This window comes from Pipra filicauda, unplaced genomic scaffold (assembly GCF_003945595.2).
Source record: "Pipra filicauda isolate LSUMZ 115617 unplaced genomic scaffold, ASM394559v2 scaffold106_size2291244_pilon, whole genome shotgun sequence".
Lineage (NCBI taxonomy): Eukaryota > Metazoa > Chordata > Aves > Passeriformes > Pipridae > Pipra > Pipra filicauda.
In genome coordinates this window covers 480665-501050 of record NW_024103507.1, presented here as the reverse complement: position 1 = coordinate 501050, position 20386 = coordinate 480665, and the positions used below count along the sequence as shown (strand labels likewise).

Sequence of the window (20386 nt, the reverse complement as noted above, 5' to 3'; positions counted from 1 at the left end):
GCTTTGTCCTGTTGGAGACGGTGCATGATTTGAGGGACCAGGATTGGAAAGGGTGTCACTCTAAAAGGCTAAGGTAGTCTTAAGTTCATGTTAAAATATCTTTTCCTCCAATACTCCTAAGATGAAGAGCTATAAAATAAATCCTTAGAGTTCAAAGAACAATAGTTTATCGGTTTCATGGCACTATTTAACAACCTTAAGAACAAACAGCTTCAGGAATCTAATGTTTATTCTTGTAATAGAGGAACAGTAGACAAACTAAAAAAGATCAACCTTTGTATCCACAAAACAAAATAATTCCTTTTCTGCAATGAACATCTGTTTATTTCCTGATACAGTAAAAGCATGTGTACCTCGAGCCTAAGCAAGGCAATTACTTTGGATTCTGCCATCATCACAGTCATAGGATCCCTTTTATTATTTTTTACAGCGAGAGGACTCTGGGAGCACAGATCCTGCTGTGCAGAGCCATCACACTCCTTCATGAGAACAGGCTGGTAGGAATGAAAAATCTAAGCAAAAGCAAATAATTATTCCAATAAAGAAATGAAAAACATTTACAACAGTTATCAAGCTAGACTCATTTCATTTGTTAATTCTTGCAATCTCTTATTTAAAAATAAATAGAAGACACTTTATTTTTTAAAAAATTTTAAGAGTCTCTGAGGATCAGCGTGGGCATGAAAATGTACCAGGATTCCTCAGCACCCCCAAGTAACTTCGAAGCCTGAGGTTAGGCTGATTCAACAGCCCTCTGTCATCTATATTGGCTACCACCTGTCCTTCAGGGCCCACTGAGGGGTTCCTTTCACCATGGCCTGTACCTAGGCATAGGAATAGGACTCAGTGTCAAAGTAGCCCTCCAGCTGCTTGCTGAGGGCATCGAAGGTGGGCCGTCCATCCACCTCCGCGCTCCAGCACTGCAACATCATCTCATAGAGCGGTGCTGGGCAGGTCTCTGGCTGAGGAAGTCTGTACCCATCATCCAGCAGCTGGATCACCTGGTGTCCTGGCATACCTGCAAGCCAAAATAAGGTCATCAGACTACTCAGGGTCTACTTAGTGATGCCATGCATCTCTGTGTCTTCATCACAGAATCACGGTAGAATGGTTTGGGTTGGAAGGGACCTTAAAGACCATCTTGTTCCACCCACCCTGCCATGAACAGGGACAACAAGGTTGCTCCCAGTCCCTTCCACCCTGACCTTGAAGACTTCCAGGGACGGGGCCTCATCTCTTACTGTTTACTAGCAGTTAAAAACCAGCTCCAACGCTTCCCAACCACCTCATCCTGACTGTGCCACCTGCAAGGCACTGCAAACGGGTTTGTCTGGGTGTGAGGCTTTTCTTCCACCAACCAGGTTTGCCAACATTTTTCTTACATCTATTTCACTTGAATTGTTGCTAAATCCCTATAGTCCCAATGACTCCAAAATCTCTCAAGAAAACCTGTACTGCTACTGAATTTTCCTCACATTTAGAAAATTTTTTGTAAAGTCAGCCCTAAGTTTCTTCGAGGGCAGATGTGCAGTTACATCCTGCCTGCTCTGCCACCACCAGTAATGGAGAAGAAACCATCCCCCTACCTTTGCTATACCTTTATATACTAAAACTATTGTTTCATTCACTTTTAATTTTTTACTCTTTAAATTAAATCTCGAATTGTGTAATCTTAACTTCTTTTCCCTAGATCTCTGAATGGTGTTTCCTCTGCACATTGTCCACTGCCACCACAAATCAACATAACCTTTTCTCCTAACTGATTACTGAGAACAAACTACTGAAAATAATACAAAGTAAGCAAATAGCCATGGCAAAAAAACATTTTCTACTGTCAAGATACAGGTAAAATATGTCTTTGCAAAGGGATAACACTGAATGTATTTTCAGACAATACTCAGAACTATGGTGTTACATGTTTATACTAAAATCTTTTATTTGTGAGTCTGTGTGCATACGCACACATCTGTAGCTTATGTAGGATCTCAGGATTTTTTGCTTTGCTTTTCTTTTTTTATTTTTTCTTCAGAATACTTTCACAGGAGGTGAGGGTGGGAATCAAAAAGCAAAATCAATTTTGCCTTTTACAGGAAATATCAGTTTGAGACCCTGTGAAGTGTAGTTTATGGTGAACGCACCACCCCTCAGGCCTGTTCAGGTGCAACATAACTGTTTTTTGCTTTAGTTCTTCCCTTGTGCTCTCCTCACCAGCACTAAATGAGCCACAGTCAATCATTTCACTAATATTGTATGTTATTGGAGCCACAATTCCTTGAGCATTTTTCACAGTGCTAGGAACAGTAGCTGCTCTCAGACCACTATATCTACTTTTGATGTTGGTGACAGTTTTTAATTATTTCTTTAATTCTTGTGATCCTTCTCTTCATGAAGACTTTTCAATGCAATAGTAAAATATGAGGTAAGGGGGGAAGTACACCCTGATTCCTTTCTCAGACACCTTCTTCCTGAAGTGCCCGTGCCATGCTCCACATATAGTTTATTCTTCCATGAGATATACTAAAAAAAAATTTTAAAAGAACAGTATGGGGAATAAAAAAACCTTCCTATTTTTCTTCCCTTTTTCCATATTCCAAGAATTGGCATCTTTGATCTGATGCTGGAGGAAAATAGCCAGCTGGCTTAGGTGCCTGTGCAGTGCAGGTTGACTTCAGCAAGAAGCATCTTAAATGTATGCTAATCACAGCATTTGGAAAGCTTCCAGGGAGCCTGGGATAGCCAGAAGGTCTGACCCACTAAATGGACCTCATCTGAACAGCCTTCTTTCTCTGTTTACAGTTTTAACCCTTTAACATGCCCATAGAACAGGCATTCAACCTTTTTTTTGTGTGTCATTCTGAGAGCAAGAAAAAATTAGACATCATTCTTTAGGTTAAAAGGACTTACCAGCATAAGGCATCTTCCCATAGGTGATTATTTCAAACAGAAGTATTCCAAATGACCAGACATCTGATTTAATACTGAATCTGTTGTAGCGAATCGCCTCCGGGGCTGTCCATTTTACTGGTAGTTTTGTTTCTGTCCTAGCTTCATATACATTTTCATTTTCTACCTGTCATGGATACAATGAAGCAAGCCTGATTTCAGATCCGCTTCAGCAAAGCACTTAAGCACCTGACTAAGCTCAGCCTGTGCTTAATCTTATCATCTTTTAGCCAAGAACTTGTCTTTCATGGCATTACAGTACACATTTTCTGAAGTCTATAATTGAATTTGGCTTCACATTTGAGAAATGCAGAGGCTTCATCGGAGACTTTTCTAAAGCATTTATCATTTCGAGCAAGCACACAGCATTGGAGTAGCTCCTGATTAATTATGACTTGCTACTGTGAATCCTGGTCCTGGTATGCAAGTTTTCAAAAGTCTGTCAGGAATGGCAGCATAAGCATCCTGCTGACACCAGAGACCAAATGGCTTCACATCATGTCATCAGTAAACAGAGAAGGCAAGAGCAAGAGCTAAAGAATTTCAAAACCTTTCTCTGTGATTTATTGTGGTGTTGAAGGGCCATTGAATATAATAACAATCACTTACACAGGTTTCTGGGACCAAAGAATAAACTCTGACTGATTCAAATTAACATATTAGCTTACAGAGAGTCAAATTAATTAATGTAAAGTGAAGGTGAAAGACGCATAGAAAAACTGTTAACTTGCAAATCTGTAGAATCATGTCCTGAAAGGTTTATTGCACAAACATCTAAATTTTTCAAACATTTATTCTCTCTTTAATTCCAACATGTAATTTAGTGTACTTAAGTCACATCCAAGTCTTGGTCAAGTTTTTCACATCCAAATCATGGCAAACATGTAGCAGATTTTCCTTGTTTTAATACAAAATCTATGTTTCCCAGCTTCAATGCCATATAGTTTTGAAAATACTGGTTGTAGTGATTTTTATCTATATACCGATACAAGTATCTTGACCATAATACTCATCTCTAGGAGTAAGAAATTATTTCATTATACTAATTAATCCATATGGAAATACTGATTTCATTTCTCACACCTAATCCTTTGTGATCTTTCCATGTGACCATGTTATTGCTTTGGCTTAGGAGACAAACTATTCCTAGAAAAGTATGCCAAAATGACTGTACAACTGAATATCTTAGTAAAGTTCAGCTTCAACAAGAAATGTCAACAGCTGTAAATTATTACCCTTTCTAGTGGGGACAAAGGAGAAATATCCACTGCGAGCATTATTCATTTAAAAATATGTATTTTTTCACATTACAGAATGTGCAATCTGAACTTATGCATATCTAGAAGGATCAAAATTAAGCAAAAAGCACTTTCAAAGTCCCTTGATGCCATTGTCAAGCCATTATTCTATACTTCAGTGTGTAATAAATCCAACTCTGTTACAAACTTCAATTTCGGTTGCTTGAATGAAAAAAAACAAATGAGAAGCAGAGGACTTTTTTCTCTGTTTTTCCTTCTCAGGGCAAGAATATAAATCAATTAGAAAAAAAAAAAAAAACCCCACACAACCAAAGATCTCAGAAATTATGGATTACATACTGAAATCCATAAAATATGGCAAATCAAATCTTTCCAACTCTGATCAAATCATTTTCAGAGGTAGAAAACCTCATTTCTGAACCACAGCTCTTTCCTAGGGAGATATTGGTCAGTGATATTTGTCATTCCCTGCCCTCAAGGGCTAGAGGGAAAAAAACGTTGCAGTGGCAAAGAACTTGAAACTGGATCAGATTTAAAGCTCTGAGAGCTCACTTTATGAACTTTGCTGTTAGCTGTGGAGAGGAATAAGGTACTTTTATGATTACTACCTGCATTTGCAAGCATCATGGAGGCAGTGGAGCAGTGAACAAGTGGAGAATAGCTGCCAATACATTTTTATATGACTTCCCTTACAGGCTCAAGAATATAATTTTTCCATCATTCCCATGATCTCTCTCCATGTGGCAGACACTAGCATTGTGGATAAAGGTTGCCCAGCAAAGGCTGTTGCTTGCTAGGTTCCTTCCTTGGTGACTAAGTGGGAAGCAGACGCCAGAATGCTTTCTGTAGACTGACAAAAAGGCACAGACCACCTTCTAACTTTGCATAGGATAATGCAGGTAGAGGATATAAGTGAACACATTAGGGATCCTCTTCTCCCTGGGCTTGCCTTTTGCCTGAACACAGCAATTCGGAGACTGCAGTCAATCCTTGAGTTGGCCTCTTCTACCTTGTTCTCCAGAGTTAAAAGCAGAGACAATTCACTCTCCCACAACCTACCTTAAAAACTCTTGCAAGTCCAAAGTCTGCCACTTTGTAAACATTGTGTTCACCAACAAGGACATTCCTGGCTGCCAGATCCCGATGGATATAGTTCTGAGATTCAAGGTATGCCATCCCAGAAGCCACCTGAGTAGCCATGTCTACTTGATGTGTCAGGAAGATTTGAGAGCCTCCATCTTCTGTTTAAAAAGAAGATGACAAGAACAGCATAATGTTTACAGATTTCAGATACAAATAACTGAAAAACTGCCTGGGTCAAATAGCCAACACAAATGAACTAAACCACGCAATACAATAAAGTAATAGCCCAACCAAATGACAGAGGTTAGCAAATGACACTCCTTATTTCACAATAATTGAGTAACAGTGCCTGCCCCATCTTCTCTAAAAGAGTGGATACTAAATGCAGGAGTTGATCTAGGCCTGGAAGGAGCTTCTGACACAGTCCAAAGAGAAAGCTGTTTATCTGCTGATAGTAACATAGTATGCACCTTTCTGGCAGGTGCATAAAACTGTTCCAAACTGTAAGAGTTAATGTCAGTACCCACTGGCTGTAGCCAAAGCTGACTAAGGATGGAAAGGCACAAAATTACCATTGTTTCCTGCTCTCCAATGATTCTTACTAGGAAATATACCATTTGCTGTCAAGTCTAACGCTCATTTTCACTTTCCAGTTCACTTGATGCTTCATACTGTTATCTCTGTCATTGCTATTCAACAGTAGGACTCCTTGAGTTGTTTTCAAGCTGCCTGTTTCTCTAGTAGGACTTTCTGAAACAATGTGTAATTCCCACCACTTTAAAACCAGCAAATCCCAGAAATTGAGATTTGCCAATCAAAGATAAGCTGTTCAAACAAAGTAGTAGCAGAACTTTGAGCAGAGCAACTTGCCTCCACAAATGAAGGAAAGAGTCTTGGGCCATGAAAAACTGCAGCCAAAAATTGTAAGACAGGTAACCAAAAAGTCATTGAGGTATAACACATGAGAATACAAATTCAGGGCCTTTGTGGATTTTTAAGGACAGCTGACTTCCTCATAAGAAAGAATTATACCCCAAAGTAATCCGGGTAAGGCATAACAGTGTTACATTCAAGCACCACTGTCACCCAAACCCAAATGCTGCAGCACTGAAGCATGAGTGCCTACCTCTGTAGTTTCTAACACTCAAACCAGTTTCAACTTTCTGTTTCAGAATCTTAACAGTATCAAAAATCTGAATGTTTGCTGCTAGGCTTATTGGCAGTTCTCCTTTCTCATCAGATTGGTGACTTTTACTTGCTACCTGTGTGTTAGAGAAATAAAACATTTGTAGCTGGCAGTTTTCTGTTGTATATTTTTAAATAATTTGTAGTGATAGTGTGTCTTAGCATTGTTTTGCATAGCCTCCTCCAGTTCTGGCATTTTATCTGACATAACCTTCCAATCCCACTTTATGAAGAATGAAATAAAGTATAAAATTCCATTGTTTACTAATCTATTCTGCAATCTCCAGGCCTTGAATTTCCTTCTCATCTAGATGTTCTGAGATGAATAGGTAGAAAAAAAAAGAATTAAATTATTAAATTTGTCCTGTATGTGTATTACCCTACTTCCTTTTTGAGGCTAAACTCATGGTCATAATAATCCAGCACCAAGATTATTTACTTCTATTGCTGACTCAGAACATTTATTTCTATTGTTGATTCAGAACATCTTTTCCTCTCCTACACATATGTTTCATAGTTGCATTGTCCTTTAAAAGAAAGAGGGAGAAAAATCAGCCTAAGTGAAAATCCATTCAGGCCACAGACTAATATAATGTTCTGAAGTTTTGCAATTCTGATAACTGGCAGGCATCAACAGTTACTATTCCTCTTGCTAGACAAAGATATAAATCCACAAATTATGCTCATGTTGTATTTAATCAGAAAATACCTAAATATGTATAGGTAGCTTGCATGAGTACCTGGGTTTTGGAAGCTATCTTATGTGTGTCAGCTTTAAATGTTCCCTTTCACATGGTTTCTTCATCTGCATGGCTTGTGAACTACCTCCTGGTGAAAGCAGACAAGAATTCAGACAAACTTGAGCACATTGGTCTGCCAATGCTCAGGGATAGCCTGACACAAGCTTGCTGCAACAGGCAGAGCACAGACATGTACTGAAAAACGGATGACTCATAAGCCTTGTGTTTAATGAGCTGCCTCAGTGCAGAATAGGAGTTAGAGCTGCTAAACCCTTCCTGTCTTATTCCCTGCAGGACACTCAGGTGCACCATGCTAAAGGACAAAGACGAGATCCACCTCTAACAATGGAGTTGCAGTTGAAAGATTTTTCTTCTATTGAGGCCTGTTTGGGGTAGCAGATCAGACTGGGCTGACCTGCTGCCTTTAGCCTGTGGGCTGAGGGAGAGGAAGAGGCCACTGTTACCCTGGCTGCTACAGTATTTCTTGGATGATTTATCTCTGTGAGCTGGTTCTGCACTGCAGCTGTCCTGGAGGGAAAGCTTTAAGGAGGAGCCTCAGCTGATCAGGAGCTGCAAACTGTGCACAAAGATGGAGCATGAAAGTACATGTCTCTTTGGGATCTGAAGTGTAAATCATGTATAGCAGTCTCATAAAGATTTCTGACTATACCTCCAAAACACCAGGCTGGACCAGCCAAAGCACACAAGTTCAAGCACAGCACTATGTTAGTACAACTGTGGAAGGTTCCAAACCAGAGCCAGCTCCCATTTCATTCAGAGCACTTCAGAAGATATTACAGCTGTATTCATATGGGTATACATGTGCTGTAGTTTGTTTTAAAGTGTTCTGAGGGAGGAAAAACTATAAAAACAACAAAACCAAAGTTTAATATAGACTCATAGAATGGTTTGAGTTGGAAGGGACCTTAAAGATCCTCTAGTTCCAATCTCTCTGCCATGGGAAGGTATGCTATTCACTAGCTCAGGTTGCTCAGGGCCCCATTCAACCCAACCTTGAACACTTCCAGGGATGGGGCACCCACAACTCTGGGTAACCTGTCCCAGTGCCTCACCACCCTCATAGTGAAGAATTTCTAAGAATTACCTAAACTAAGTAAAGCCTTTTTCAGTGTGAAGCCATTCCCCCTTGTCCTATCACTACGTGCCCTTGTAAAAAGTCCCTCTCTTCATCTGTCTTGTAGGCCCCCTTTAGTACTGGAAGGCTGCTAATTTTTATATATATGTATATGTTTATATAACTTCCACAATCAAACTCAGGCACTACTGGTGAATTTATAAAATCTTCCCATGGACCAATAAAGAAAATGTAGCACCTCCATGTCCTTTTTTACTAATATTTTTTTACAAAACTATCACCCCATATGGAAAATTTATTAGACAAAATATTAAAGAAGTCTAGGGGGCTGCACCCTGCTCTTACCAATCACAACATCTCATATAGAAAAGACAGGAAAATATTCTCACTGACCTATATCGGACAATAAAAAGAAAAAAAAGGAAAAATAAATAAAACAGTACTTTCTCCAGTGAGGGCATTGCCTCCATAATATTTCACAGAACTTCAAGACTGTGCCCCCGACAGAACAAGCTCCAGGTCTATCAGATTTGATAAAAGCACTCATATATTTATGACAATTTCATTCACACCCAATTACAAAGAAAAGTTTTCAGTTGCATTTTTCTCATATTGGTGGCAGCTCAATAACTCTGCATAGCAGTGTTCATCAAGAACTATTCCAAAGTACATTTGCAGGATGCACAGGGAATTCACATGCCCATCATTATTAAGCAGCTGTCATCATGGTGGAATGTGATAGTAACTGTGAATAAAATGTTAGGGATTTTTAAAGTTGGAAAAGCATACCATGCAGTTCTAGGGAGGAAAACTTAATCAGAGAATATCTTTGGACTTTCCTCTGCTATAATTTGCCATATTTACCCATAGTGCTCACAGAGACAGAAGCCTTCTGGAAATATTTTCCTGTTCCCTGGAGTGGTTGTCTCAAGAGCTGTCCACTCATCAGGAGCTGTCCACTCCATGTCAGCTGATACATATCACTTCCAGTCATGGAGCTCTATGCAAGATTCAAATCTCTTTCCTTAATACTCTCACTGACAGCAGACTTTTCTCTGACCAATACCTATCAAAGTACCTGGATCTCTGCCTCCACCTCTTAGTTCTATGTACTTCCCTGTGTATAGGCCATCAGAGAAGGAGAGATACCACTAGGCTGGGTTTCAACTGGACATTTTTACTGTTATCCTGATGGTTGCCTGAAAACCAACTGCCTTTCCACAGTCTCTGATGCAGGGCTACAGAAGTGAACACTTAGCAAAGAGCAGGTTGCATACATGTGCTGCACGCAGCAAGGGCAGCTGCTGTGCATGTGCTGGCAACTGATCCACGCACAGGCTGCAGTGTTGATGTGCCCTGGACATATTGTACTCTGTGCACAAACAGGTCAATTTTCACCTCTGCAATAGCTGTGGCTCATCCTGGCTTTCTCAGAGCTATTTGTCCAGTGCAACAAGTGTTTTCATGCACAGCAATCACTTCCTGATGTGCGAGGCTCTTTCAATCAGGTAAGCAGCACTCTGCACACAAAGGCATGAAAGATGAGAATTGAAAGGAAATTTGTGCCTTGCTACCTCTGGAGAGTAAATGCCTACAAAACTGTAGACGATCTGGCCTAAGCTCAAGGCAGACCCTCTCTGCACGGTTCCTGGTGCAGCTGTCCCTCTAGTAGAGATTTCTTTAGCTTTAATTGTCTCTGGACAATTAAAAAAATGGATCTGCAGAGAAGATGGGGGAAGGCATGTGTCGCGTTAATACTTTCTGTGGTATTTCACAGGGCTTTGCTTTATGGGCTGGAAACAGAGAAGAAATTAAGCATGACAATCGCAGTAAACATTTTGTCTTCAAGAGATCATTACATTTAGCATCTCACAGACATCTGCTAAACTGAAAATGGGTAACACTAGAATCAAGCATTTCTCAATAACAGGAGTGAACTTAATAGTGCAATCATTATGCCAGTCTGTTCCAGGTTGTACATTTTTATTTTTAATTATTATTTGCCTTCAAAAGAGCACTTCGAAGTACTGCTGAGATAAAAACTCTAATGCGATAGGCAAGGGACAAATTCATAGTGAAAAGCTATCCCTGACTAGTAATAGTTTTCAAAGCTGTTAAGTGGAAGTGCTCCTATTTCATGTCAAATATGATGACCTATCCTTCTGGATGCTTGTATTTTTATTCCATTAGTGCATGTTCCCACCTACTCATAGAATTGGGTGAAAAAATATGGGTCGTTACAAGGCAAGAATCAAACTGTGAATGTGATTCTTTCCTACTTCTCAAATATTTTGGCCCACCAAAAATTCATAAACGTCTCTTTCCATTTTTCTTACACCCACACGCGATAAATAATGCAGCTTTTATATTAAAATAGGGTGTTGTACTTCTATTTTTTATGTTAGTGTGTTTACTAAACTGACAGTTGTAGCACCCCTAAAATGAATTTATAGTCATTTACTTACTTTGAAGGTATTCTAGAAGACTTCCAAATCTCATCAGCTCAGTAATAATATAAATTGGGTCCTCCAAGGTACAGACAGCATAAAGCTGTATAAGCTTCGGATGTCTCAAGTTCTTCATTATTTGTGCTTCCCTCAGAAAGTCTTTTGGATCCATTGAACCTGAAACAACAGCATATAATAAAACATAAGCTGAGGTTATCAAAGGCCTTCCTACCAGCCTGGCAGTCTTAAGGGAATAACTGAGATTGTTTTCTGTCTTGAAAGTACATTAGCATCTCAAATCTTCACAGTTCCCACAGAAAACAGACAGTGCAGCTCAAACAAACAGTTAATGAGTGAAACATGCCAGTTGTGTAGGGACAGAGAACATATGTGTTCCAGACACCAGAAATATAAAGGCTAAAATCAACTGCCCCCAGGCCTCCCCCAAACAGGAAACAAAAGTGAGGCTAGAATGTTAGCAGATACAATTTAAGCAAACAACCAGTTAATGAAAGGACCAGAAACTGAGGTGAGAGTGTCTAGGTAATGAACATAAAATTTCTGAGAGACAACTAGTGCTGCAACAAGAATTTGTTGCACTATATTTTCAGCTTCACCAATCAAAGGCTGAAGGCACTGGAATTACTTTAGCCTATACAGAGTAGATGTGTGCATTTATATCTGTAAAAATAAATAACTATTTTTAATGTTCATGTAATAACAACATTATTAGAAATACTAATGTATGCACAGATGTAACATTAATTTTACAAACCCTTAAATGTTAAAGTGTCTTAGCAAATTATGCCAACCTTTTAGGCATTACATAAGGTCGTAACATCTCTAGTTCTATTCACATACACAGTGAGCCAATGTATAAACTATGTCAAAGAAACAATCAGAAATGGCACAGGGAATCATGGCAAATTTAGGATTAAAGCTCATATGTCCTGAATAGGGGATCGATTAGAAAAGCACGCATAAATAAAGAAGTAAAGCTTTTTCTATGAATGATTCAGTAGTGATCAGATATGGTCAGATGTTTGAGAAGTTGGTAAATAGTATCCACTTCAAAATGCTTGTACAAAAAAATATGAAATTATTCAACTACTCAAATGTCTCTTTCTTCCTAAATCAAAATACTTTAATTAAGAAAATATTACAGTGAAGATTGGGGAGGAAAAAAATCTATCCAAGTTATTCTGCTCTATGCTATGTTCGAAAACAAACTCTTCTTCTGGTGTAAGCAGATTGAGTCATTTCAGAAGCCAAGGCTGCAAGAATAAGTTTTTATGTGTTTTTTTAACATTAGGTAACCAAAAAGGTTCATTTGAGAGTTTGTCTCTGTTCCAAACACAGATGTTTAAGTTAAGTGAAATTCTGGGAGTATGTTAAATGGCTCAGCAATAAAATTTCAACAGAAAATCTGTTCTACAAAAAGAACTAGCAAATCAGCCTGGGCCACTTTTATCCAACACCTACCTTGAGTGCCACCTCCTGAAAAATGCTCCAACCTATTTCCCAAAACATACTAATGATGTGTGATTTCATATCCTTGCATCAATGCAAGAGGAATGACTCAGAAATGCTTCTGATATACACTCTATGAAAAAAGAGACTCTTGACATTGCAAGTTGGGAGAGCGAAGATTACTTCAAGGGACAAGTGCTCCTCTCCTCCATGTCCTCATACTTCCCTTGGCAATCCCATAGGGTCCAATTTGGCAATACTCAATAGGATGTCATTAGGAGAGATAGTGAAACTTAATGGATTTCATTGCCATCAATAAATGGAGAGCAGCCAATAATATATATCCTCAACAGGTACAGGCTATACTAATTTCCTTTTGACACTGTCAGAGGAAAGTCGAGGCCTGCATGAAAAGTAAATGATTTACTTGGTCTGGATAAAGCAGAAATTGTGACAGTCAGAGAGAAAATCCCAAATATCTGTTATGCTTCTCTATGTCTTTTTCCTGTATAGAGTAGCACAATCTTTACAGATTTTTTTGAACTTTCCACCAACTCTAGATTTTTTTAAAAAAATATCTAGGCTTGTCTTTATAGGGTTTAGACTCACTTTGATACTGATTTAAAACTGTGCCCCACTAGCTTGCCCTTTTCAAGATATATGCATTGTCATAGAAATCAACCTAAAATCTACAGAGAAGCTGCATGGTGTGAAGCATTCTGCCTCCAAAAGCAAATGCATAACCATGACTAATGATTTAGCATCAGTGCCAAAATTTGACAAGTTGATCTTAAAAAGGATAAAGTATTTGCTCACTTAGGGTCTCCCAAATCATGGAGCCTCTATGGATCATCACACAGGTTTTCTTCACACCATAGAATATGACAACCTGATTTGTTCCCATCATCAAAGTTTGACTACAAGGAATTTGTCAGTTTAATCATGATATAAACTTCTTCTAACAAGCTGAAACCAAGCAACATGCTTTTCACATATAACAACTTTCAATAACTTGATCAGTAGAGAAGTATTCTATTAGTTGAAAAGCTGCAAATCTTCCTTTACATTGTAAAAAAAAAATAATAATAGATAACAAACTAGTGACAAAGATCAATAAGTATGTCATACATATTTTAAAGAGCATATGTAACTTTCTGTTTTAGTTAGTTTATATCATTAAATAGTACAAGTAGCAGACAGTCCCTCAAATCCCCCAGAGCCCTGTAGATCTTATATTGTAGTTCATAAAAGGATTCGATGCCAACAGAAAAAAATTTAGAAGTGTCTTTATGAGTGTTTAGCCTAAGATTAGGTTTTAGCAGCTGGATAAGCTGGATAAAAAAAAACTACCTCTAAAAGAAAGCGAACATGTGTGTTTCAAATGATTTGGATAAAGCCTGTCACAATAGTGGTAAAGAAGTTACAATACATCCCTTTGAGGAAGGAAATACATGCCACACAGAGTTTCAAATAACTGAGGGGTTTTTTTTTAGTTTGTAGTTAAATATGTGTGTTTTTAATGAAGCATACATTTTCAGCTGTAAGTAGTTAACACAGTATGAACAGCAGGTTACTGTGAGTAGAAACCACTTGATCATAAAATAATTAGTTTACAGAAGCCTTTACTGAAACAACTGAAGGCTTATTTTGTGTGAGACACCAGTTTGGGAGTAGGTTTATAAGTACCTGGAGAAAATACAGTTTTGATAATTTGTTTTTTGAATGAAACATGTTTTTTTAAATGTCAAAGTCATTCTTAAGACCAAAATGTTGGAATCTATTTCTTTGACATGTCCTACAATGATGTGCTATTTTGACAGGAATCACCTCTAATTTAAGCCTACTTAAAACAGGTATATCAGTTCTGATTACCTTCTTCTTGAAAATATTTTGTTCTAGATTTGAAGAAGCTTCACGTTATAAGATAAACCCTGATGATTTGGAAAGGAGATAGAGAGGAAGTCAGTTATTTTCCAGATTCCATTGGCCTAAATATAAGTGGCCCTTTAAGCCTCTCACGAGACACTTTGTTTGCAACTTTCAATAAACCTTCCCAAATTACTTCAAAGAAACCTTGTACTTCAGGGGAGCCTAGTCTTTTGAATTAGTTTATACAAAACGAACTTAAGCAGAGACTACATTAAGCATATAACTGTGATCTTCTGAAGAAATTTATGAGTAATAAAGAAATAACATTAAAAAGAACAAAAATTTGGCAACACAAGAGACTAAAAAATCCTATTCACAGGTGAGTGATATAGGTATCTGACAGTTTTCAAGCAGCTTTGTCACTATACAGAAGTAAACTTACAGCTTAGAGTAAGGTCATATAGTGAATTAAATGGAATAAAAGAATCTCTTTTTTTCCTGGGAACTTGAGGGACTTTCCTAAGTGCAAAGATTTTTAGATTGCATATGCACTAAAGAGATTACTAACCCAGGCACTATTTGGGAAAAGCCTCCTGAAAAATAAAAATCACGCTTGGGCAGTTTTCATGTAGAGAGAAGCTTAGGAGAAGCTTTACAAGATGATAATGACAAATGTATCTGTCAACTTGAACAGGCATAAGGAACTTTATCAGATACAATTAATTGGTGATGATAGATGTCTGCTTCACATGCTGATAGTTGGAGAAGCAAGCTAGCCCAGACAAAGGGTTCTAGGATATCCATCACAGTCAGCATAGGATGAAGTGCAAATCCCTGCTGCAATGACTTCTACTTAAATAGAAAAAACAATGTCTCAGTGAGGAAATAAAAACAGAAATGTGATATGACATGTTCAGGGATCTGCATCAGGACAGTGTTATGCAGAGCCAAGAACAGAAATAGCAACTGCTGGCTTCTAGATTATTTTCCTATCTATTGATCCCTACACCTCTTTGATAACTTTGATAACTCAAAAAGTCAGAGATGTTTCTTAAAGCAAAGACGTTCTTGTGTTTTGTTTTTTCATTCACATATCCATCACTATTGTTTTGCCTGGTAAAATGCCACAGATGTTTCCAAAGCAGAGTCAAACACCAGTGAACAAATAGGAGAATTATCTGAATGAAGGCATCATATTACTCCTGCTTTTTGTTTATAGTCACAGTGACCAACAGATTGTAATATAGATAAGGAGAGGTAACAGGAAAGACACGGACTAAACAATATTTGACAGCAAAGGGTAGAATGATCATGGCGAATTTCAGTTGTTGTAATTGTGCTGAAGGGACAAAGGGTGGATTGTGTGTAAACTGTTCACTTTTCTTTGGTGTTATGATTATGGTATTTTGATGTGGAGAACTCTTTTTCTTGATGTGAGTGAAGCTTGTGAAGTGTGTGTGATGAATGTGGACTTGAATGATAATTCTTAAATATTACATCCTTAAATATTAATTCTTAAATACACAGAGCTGAGGTGTAGAATATATTGGGTTTATGTGGCAAGGTTTGGTAGTGGGGGGCTACAGTGGTGGCTTCTGTGAGAAGCTGCCAGAAACTTCCCTCATGTTGATAGATCCAATTCCAATTGGCTTCTAGATAGACCCACTGCTGGTCAAGGCCGAACTCATCAGCTATGGCGGTAGTGTCTCTGAGATAACAGATTTAAGAAGGGGGAAAAGAAAACTTGTGCAACACTAGCAACAGCCAGAGGAGAGAGAAGTGGGAATATGTGACCCTCACTGGAGCAATCTGTTCCTGAAGGACTGCACCCTGTGGAAGGGATTCATGCTGAAGAGGTTTGAGAAGAACTGTGGCCCATGGGTAGGACTCAAGTTGGAGAAGGTTGTGGAGAACTCTCTGCTGTGGGAGGGCCCCCATGTTGGAGCGGGGGAAGAGTGTGAGGAGCCCTTCCTCTGAGGAGGAAGGAGCGGCAGAGACAGTGTGTGATATACTGACCAATACCTCCATTCCCCGTCTCCCTGCACCACTGCAAGAGAAGAGGTAGAGAATTCAGAAGTGAAGTTAAGCCAGGGAAGAAGAGATGGGTAGGGGGAAAATGTTTTGAGATTTTTGGCTTCCTGACATCCAGATTTTACAATCAATGGAAAGAAATGTGCTTTTATTTTATGTTATTTATTTCTCATTGTAATGTGCATTTTTAATCTATAGTATGATTTATCTGATATGTGTTTATTTCTTCCTGCTAATTATTAAAAAAGCTGATACATCTAAGATGTTAGATGCCTAAAAACAGGAAAAATGTAGTTAGTATGCTGCACATCAATATTTCTGAAGCAGTTGTGAAATTTCCGATTTGTGTGCAACATTTGAAAAATTGGGTCTTGTTCCAAATTGGAAAAGAAACAGATTTCTGAATACCCTAATTACTCTCAAATCAGGAATCACACATTTGCGTCACGAGAGAGCTGGCTCTGGGAAAAACCCATCACTGCCATCTCACCAGAATTCTGGGAGATTAGTTTTTCCTACAGGTTGGAAGGTCACAGAGTCACAGAATCATAGAATCATTAAGGTTGGAAAAGATCTCTAAGATCATCAAGTCCAACCATTAATGCAGCACTGTGATGTTTATAACTAAACCTTGACCTCAAGTGCCACATCCACACATCTTTCGAACACTTCCAGGCATGGTGAGTCCATCAGTTCCCCAGACAGCTTGTCCCAATGCTTGACAACCCTTTCCATAAAAAAAAAATTTCCCAATATCCAATCTAAACATCCCCTGGCACAATTGTCCTGTCACTTGTTACATGGGAGAAGAGACTCCCACCTCACTACAACCTCCTTTCAGGCAGCTGTAGAGAGCAATAAGGTCTCCCCTGAGCCTCCTCTTCTCCAGGCTAAACAACCCCAGCTCCCTCAGCAGCTCCTCATATGACTTACTCTCTAGACCCTTCACCAGCTTCGTTGACCTTTTCTGGACACGCTCCAGTACCTCAATATCTCTCTTGTAGTGAGGGGCCCAGAACTGAACACAGGATTCAAGGTGTGGCTGAGTACAGCAGTGCAATCACTTTCCTACTCCTGCTGGCCACACCATTTCTCACACAGGGCAGGATGCCATTGGCCTTCTTAGTTTTAAGCCTTTTAGCAGCAAGGGCTAGAAATTAGTTTAAGTGCAGAAAAAAGTGTTTGAGAAATGAGGAGAATATTATATAACAAGAAATTATATTTAGCCTTTCTAAAGACAATTAAAATTGGTGTAACTCACTCTGTACATACCTGCAAAATGGAAAGAAAAACTAATGCCTACAAAGAGGCTTTTATTTTGTTACAAGAAGACATAACAAGGGTTAGAGAGAAGACATCAAGTAAATTCAGATGCGAAATTAGGCCTACATTCTTACAGTGCCTTCATCTTGGGATGAGAACATTTCTAATTATTATCTAGTCAAGAACTAGCTATGTTTTGATTAAATATAAATACTAATCTCAGCAGAGGAATGATGTGCAATGGCTTAGAACAGCAAAGTATTCAGACTATATATAATCTAAAACAGATGTACACTGCAAAACAATGCTCAACAGAAAAACTCAAAGTAACAGAAATCCTTTCTGCCCTTCAGGCCTATAAATCTATGACATACTGATTGCATTATGCTCCTCTATACTGTTCAATATGTGATTACCCTACTTGATCAACCTGTTCCTGCTTAGTAATGAGAGCATTGTTCCATGTTACAATTTCTCTGGTGCTAAAGCCTTTTTAACAAAACCCACTCCATCTCAGATCCCTATCACTTTGAGTTTAACACACTCCTCTGTTGTTCTGATGAATTCCTTTTCCAGAGGGTCTACACTGCAAAACAGCTTAGTGAAAAGCCTTTAGTTTAAAACATGCCCCCTCCTGTCCCAGCATAAAGACAGTCGATTTAGATCTTTGAACCAAGCAACAACAGAGGATCAAAAACACTTCAAAAACACTTGAAGCCTGAAATAATGCCTATGTGAATATTGGAATCTTCAAATATCAACATATAACACAATGTATTTCTTGATTACTCATGCACTAATATGTTTTCCATTAATTTATCTTCTTTATATTATGGTGAATGAAATTACCAGACCTGCCCTTTGCTGAAATTTTATTACTACCAAGATAAGCATTTATTACTCAGATTAAGATGAGGGTATTGGGACTTTTGTTTAATTAGTGAAGTGTTACTTCTCATGAGTAACAATGAGAACAAGCGTAGAAAACCAATGTGCTAACTGATTACAGTAAGGCACTCCAAATGCTGAAAAACACTGTATTGGAAGAGAATAATTCCCTAGAGAAGTGCACTACAAGGTTAAATGCTTACATTTCACAGTTTGAATTGTCTTGGTAGAACGAGATAGTTCACAAAGTACAGTGATAAGAAATTCAATATTAACTATATAATTTATCAAGATGGCTTTGAGAATCAAAGTCTTCATTCTGAGCAACACTGTGCAATGTACAACTTCCTTATCACATTATTAGATCACAAACTCTCTGCTATCCAAGCACGACATCCAGGTGGGGCTTGTGTCTGCCCTAACTCAATATAACCCACCATGAAATCAATGAGACTACTACTGTTGACCTGAACAGGAGTCAGACTAGAGTGAAAAAAACAGAGATAGAAAAAGTATTGATTAATCGAGCCCCTTTTCCCAGATGAACTATGATACTATAAAGAGAATCACAGTTGAAGGAGTTTCTTCTACTATACTGTGCTAGTCTGTATGTAATAACGAGTTTGCAGTGAGTCTTATGTTTATTCCAGTGAGAAAGAGATTTCAAGATAGTTTCTGTGTTTGCTAGGTCACTAGGAAAGGAAGATGCACCTGTTCACTGAAAAAAGTATTGTCTTTCATATAAATTATAGATGGTCTTTAGTCTGAGCAGTTTTTATATTTCCAGTTAAGCAGAGAAAAAAAATGCTTATTTTCTTTCAATTTGTAAGTCTCAAAACACAAACAATATCCTGATATAAGAGAGCATTAAAACACATGCTTAAATTCCTCCCTGTTCAGGAGACCATTCAAGCAGGGCTCAAGTATATTGCTATTATTCTGAATCAAAGATTTGAATCTGTTCTGCTTCCTGAACCATGTTCATTAGTGCCCAACACAAGCTTTTTCAATTAACCACAACTCGTGTTATCTCCTTTTAAAAAACACGTATATCATCCAGGCTACTTTCTTATCTATGTGGTTCTTGCCATCTGCTGGCAGATATTTTACGTTGTCAATTTAAAATGCACAAATTACTTGAAGTTAATGAAACATAAGTAAGAAAAATGCTAAAAGCTGTATTAGTCACAATCTTATACTACATGCAAATATTGGGTATTAAGGTTTTGTATCAAAAACTTTGAAAAATTTTATTCAATCAATACTAAGATTAAAGCACTTCTTAAGTACAAACTTATCATAGTATATATTCTGTATTACCTAAGAAATAATTATAATATAGCATCTAATCACTAGAAAAATTCTCTAGGTTACAAACCTGTAGTCAATCAATTATTTCACCTCTAGATAAAATGTAGTTATTCAGCTCCATACAAGCAACATTGTACAAGAAGACGTACAACCCTTGCTGGGGTTGCCTTTTTATGCAATCATCTAGAAACCAAAAACTGTATAAAATTGTAATTCAAAATACCAAAGAATACCTAGACCTTCAGTATTACTAATATTCATGTTTAAGTGTGTGGATTTTAAGAATGATTGCATATATGATTAGGCTCTCTTTTCAGTAGCATTTAAAAAGTAAAGGAGCACCCTCGCTAACATTTCACATTATTAGCATTTAAGTGTAATTCACATACCTGGTTTTAATGTTTTGATTGCCACAGGGGTGGTATTATTCCACCGTCCTTCCCATACCTCACCAAACTGACCAGATCCTAATTTTTTCACCAACTTCAGAGACTGTCGGTCTATCTCCCACTGATCAACAGTTTTATATGACAAATCAAAAGTAGCAGGAATTTGAACCTGGTAAAAGAAAATAAATAATACAATAATTGAGGCTTTTAATATTTTTTTCAACAGCTTATACAAATCATTTTTAACTGTATCATGTAAAGTTGAAACAGAATATAAATAATGCTTCCTTAGAGTACACATGCATAATAAAATGAGCCGAGAACATAAAATACAACCCATATACTGGGTACTTTTTTTAGAAATAAGAAATATGATAAAGAAAATATACTTTCATTAAAAGTAAAAATTAGA

At 37.9% G+C, this 20386-nt stretch overlaps 1 protein-coding gene across 1 annotated transcript in view; it reads right to left on the bottom strand.

The window, feature by feature from the left end:
• Window positions 1–714: 714 nt before the first annotated feature.
• The window catches only part of FRK (fyn related Src family tyrosine kinase), a 47324-nt gene continuing 27652 nt past the window's right edge, over window positions 715–20386 (bottom strand). Inside the window, exons 4-8 of the mRNA XM_027745361.2 lie at window positions 19975–20143; window positions 10772–10930; window positions 5262–5443; window positions 2905–3070; window positions 715–1018 (exon numbers count right to left, since the gene is read on the bottom strand). Coding sequence (XP_027601162.1) covers window positions 825–1018; window positions 2905–3070; window positions 5262–5443; window positions 10772–10930; window positions 19975–20143 — 870 coding nt within the window. The 3' untranslated portion in view covers window positions 715–824. The remainder of the gene's footprint in view (window positions 1019–2904; window positions 3071–5261; window positions 5444–10771; window positions 10931–19974; window positions 20144–20386) is intronic.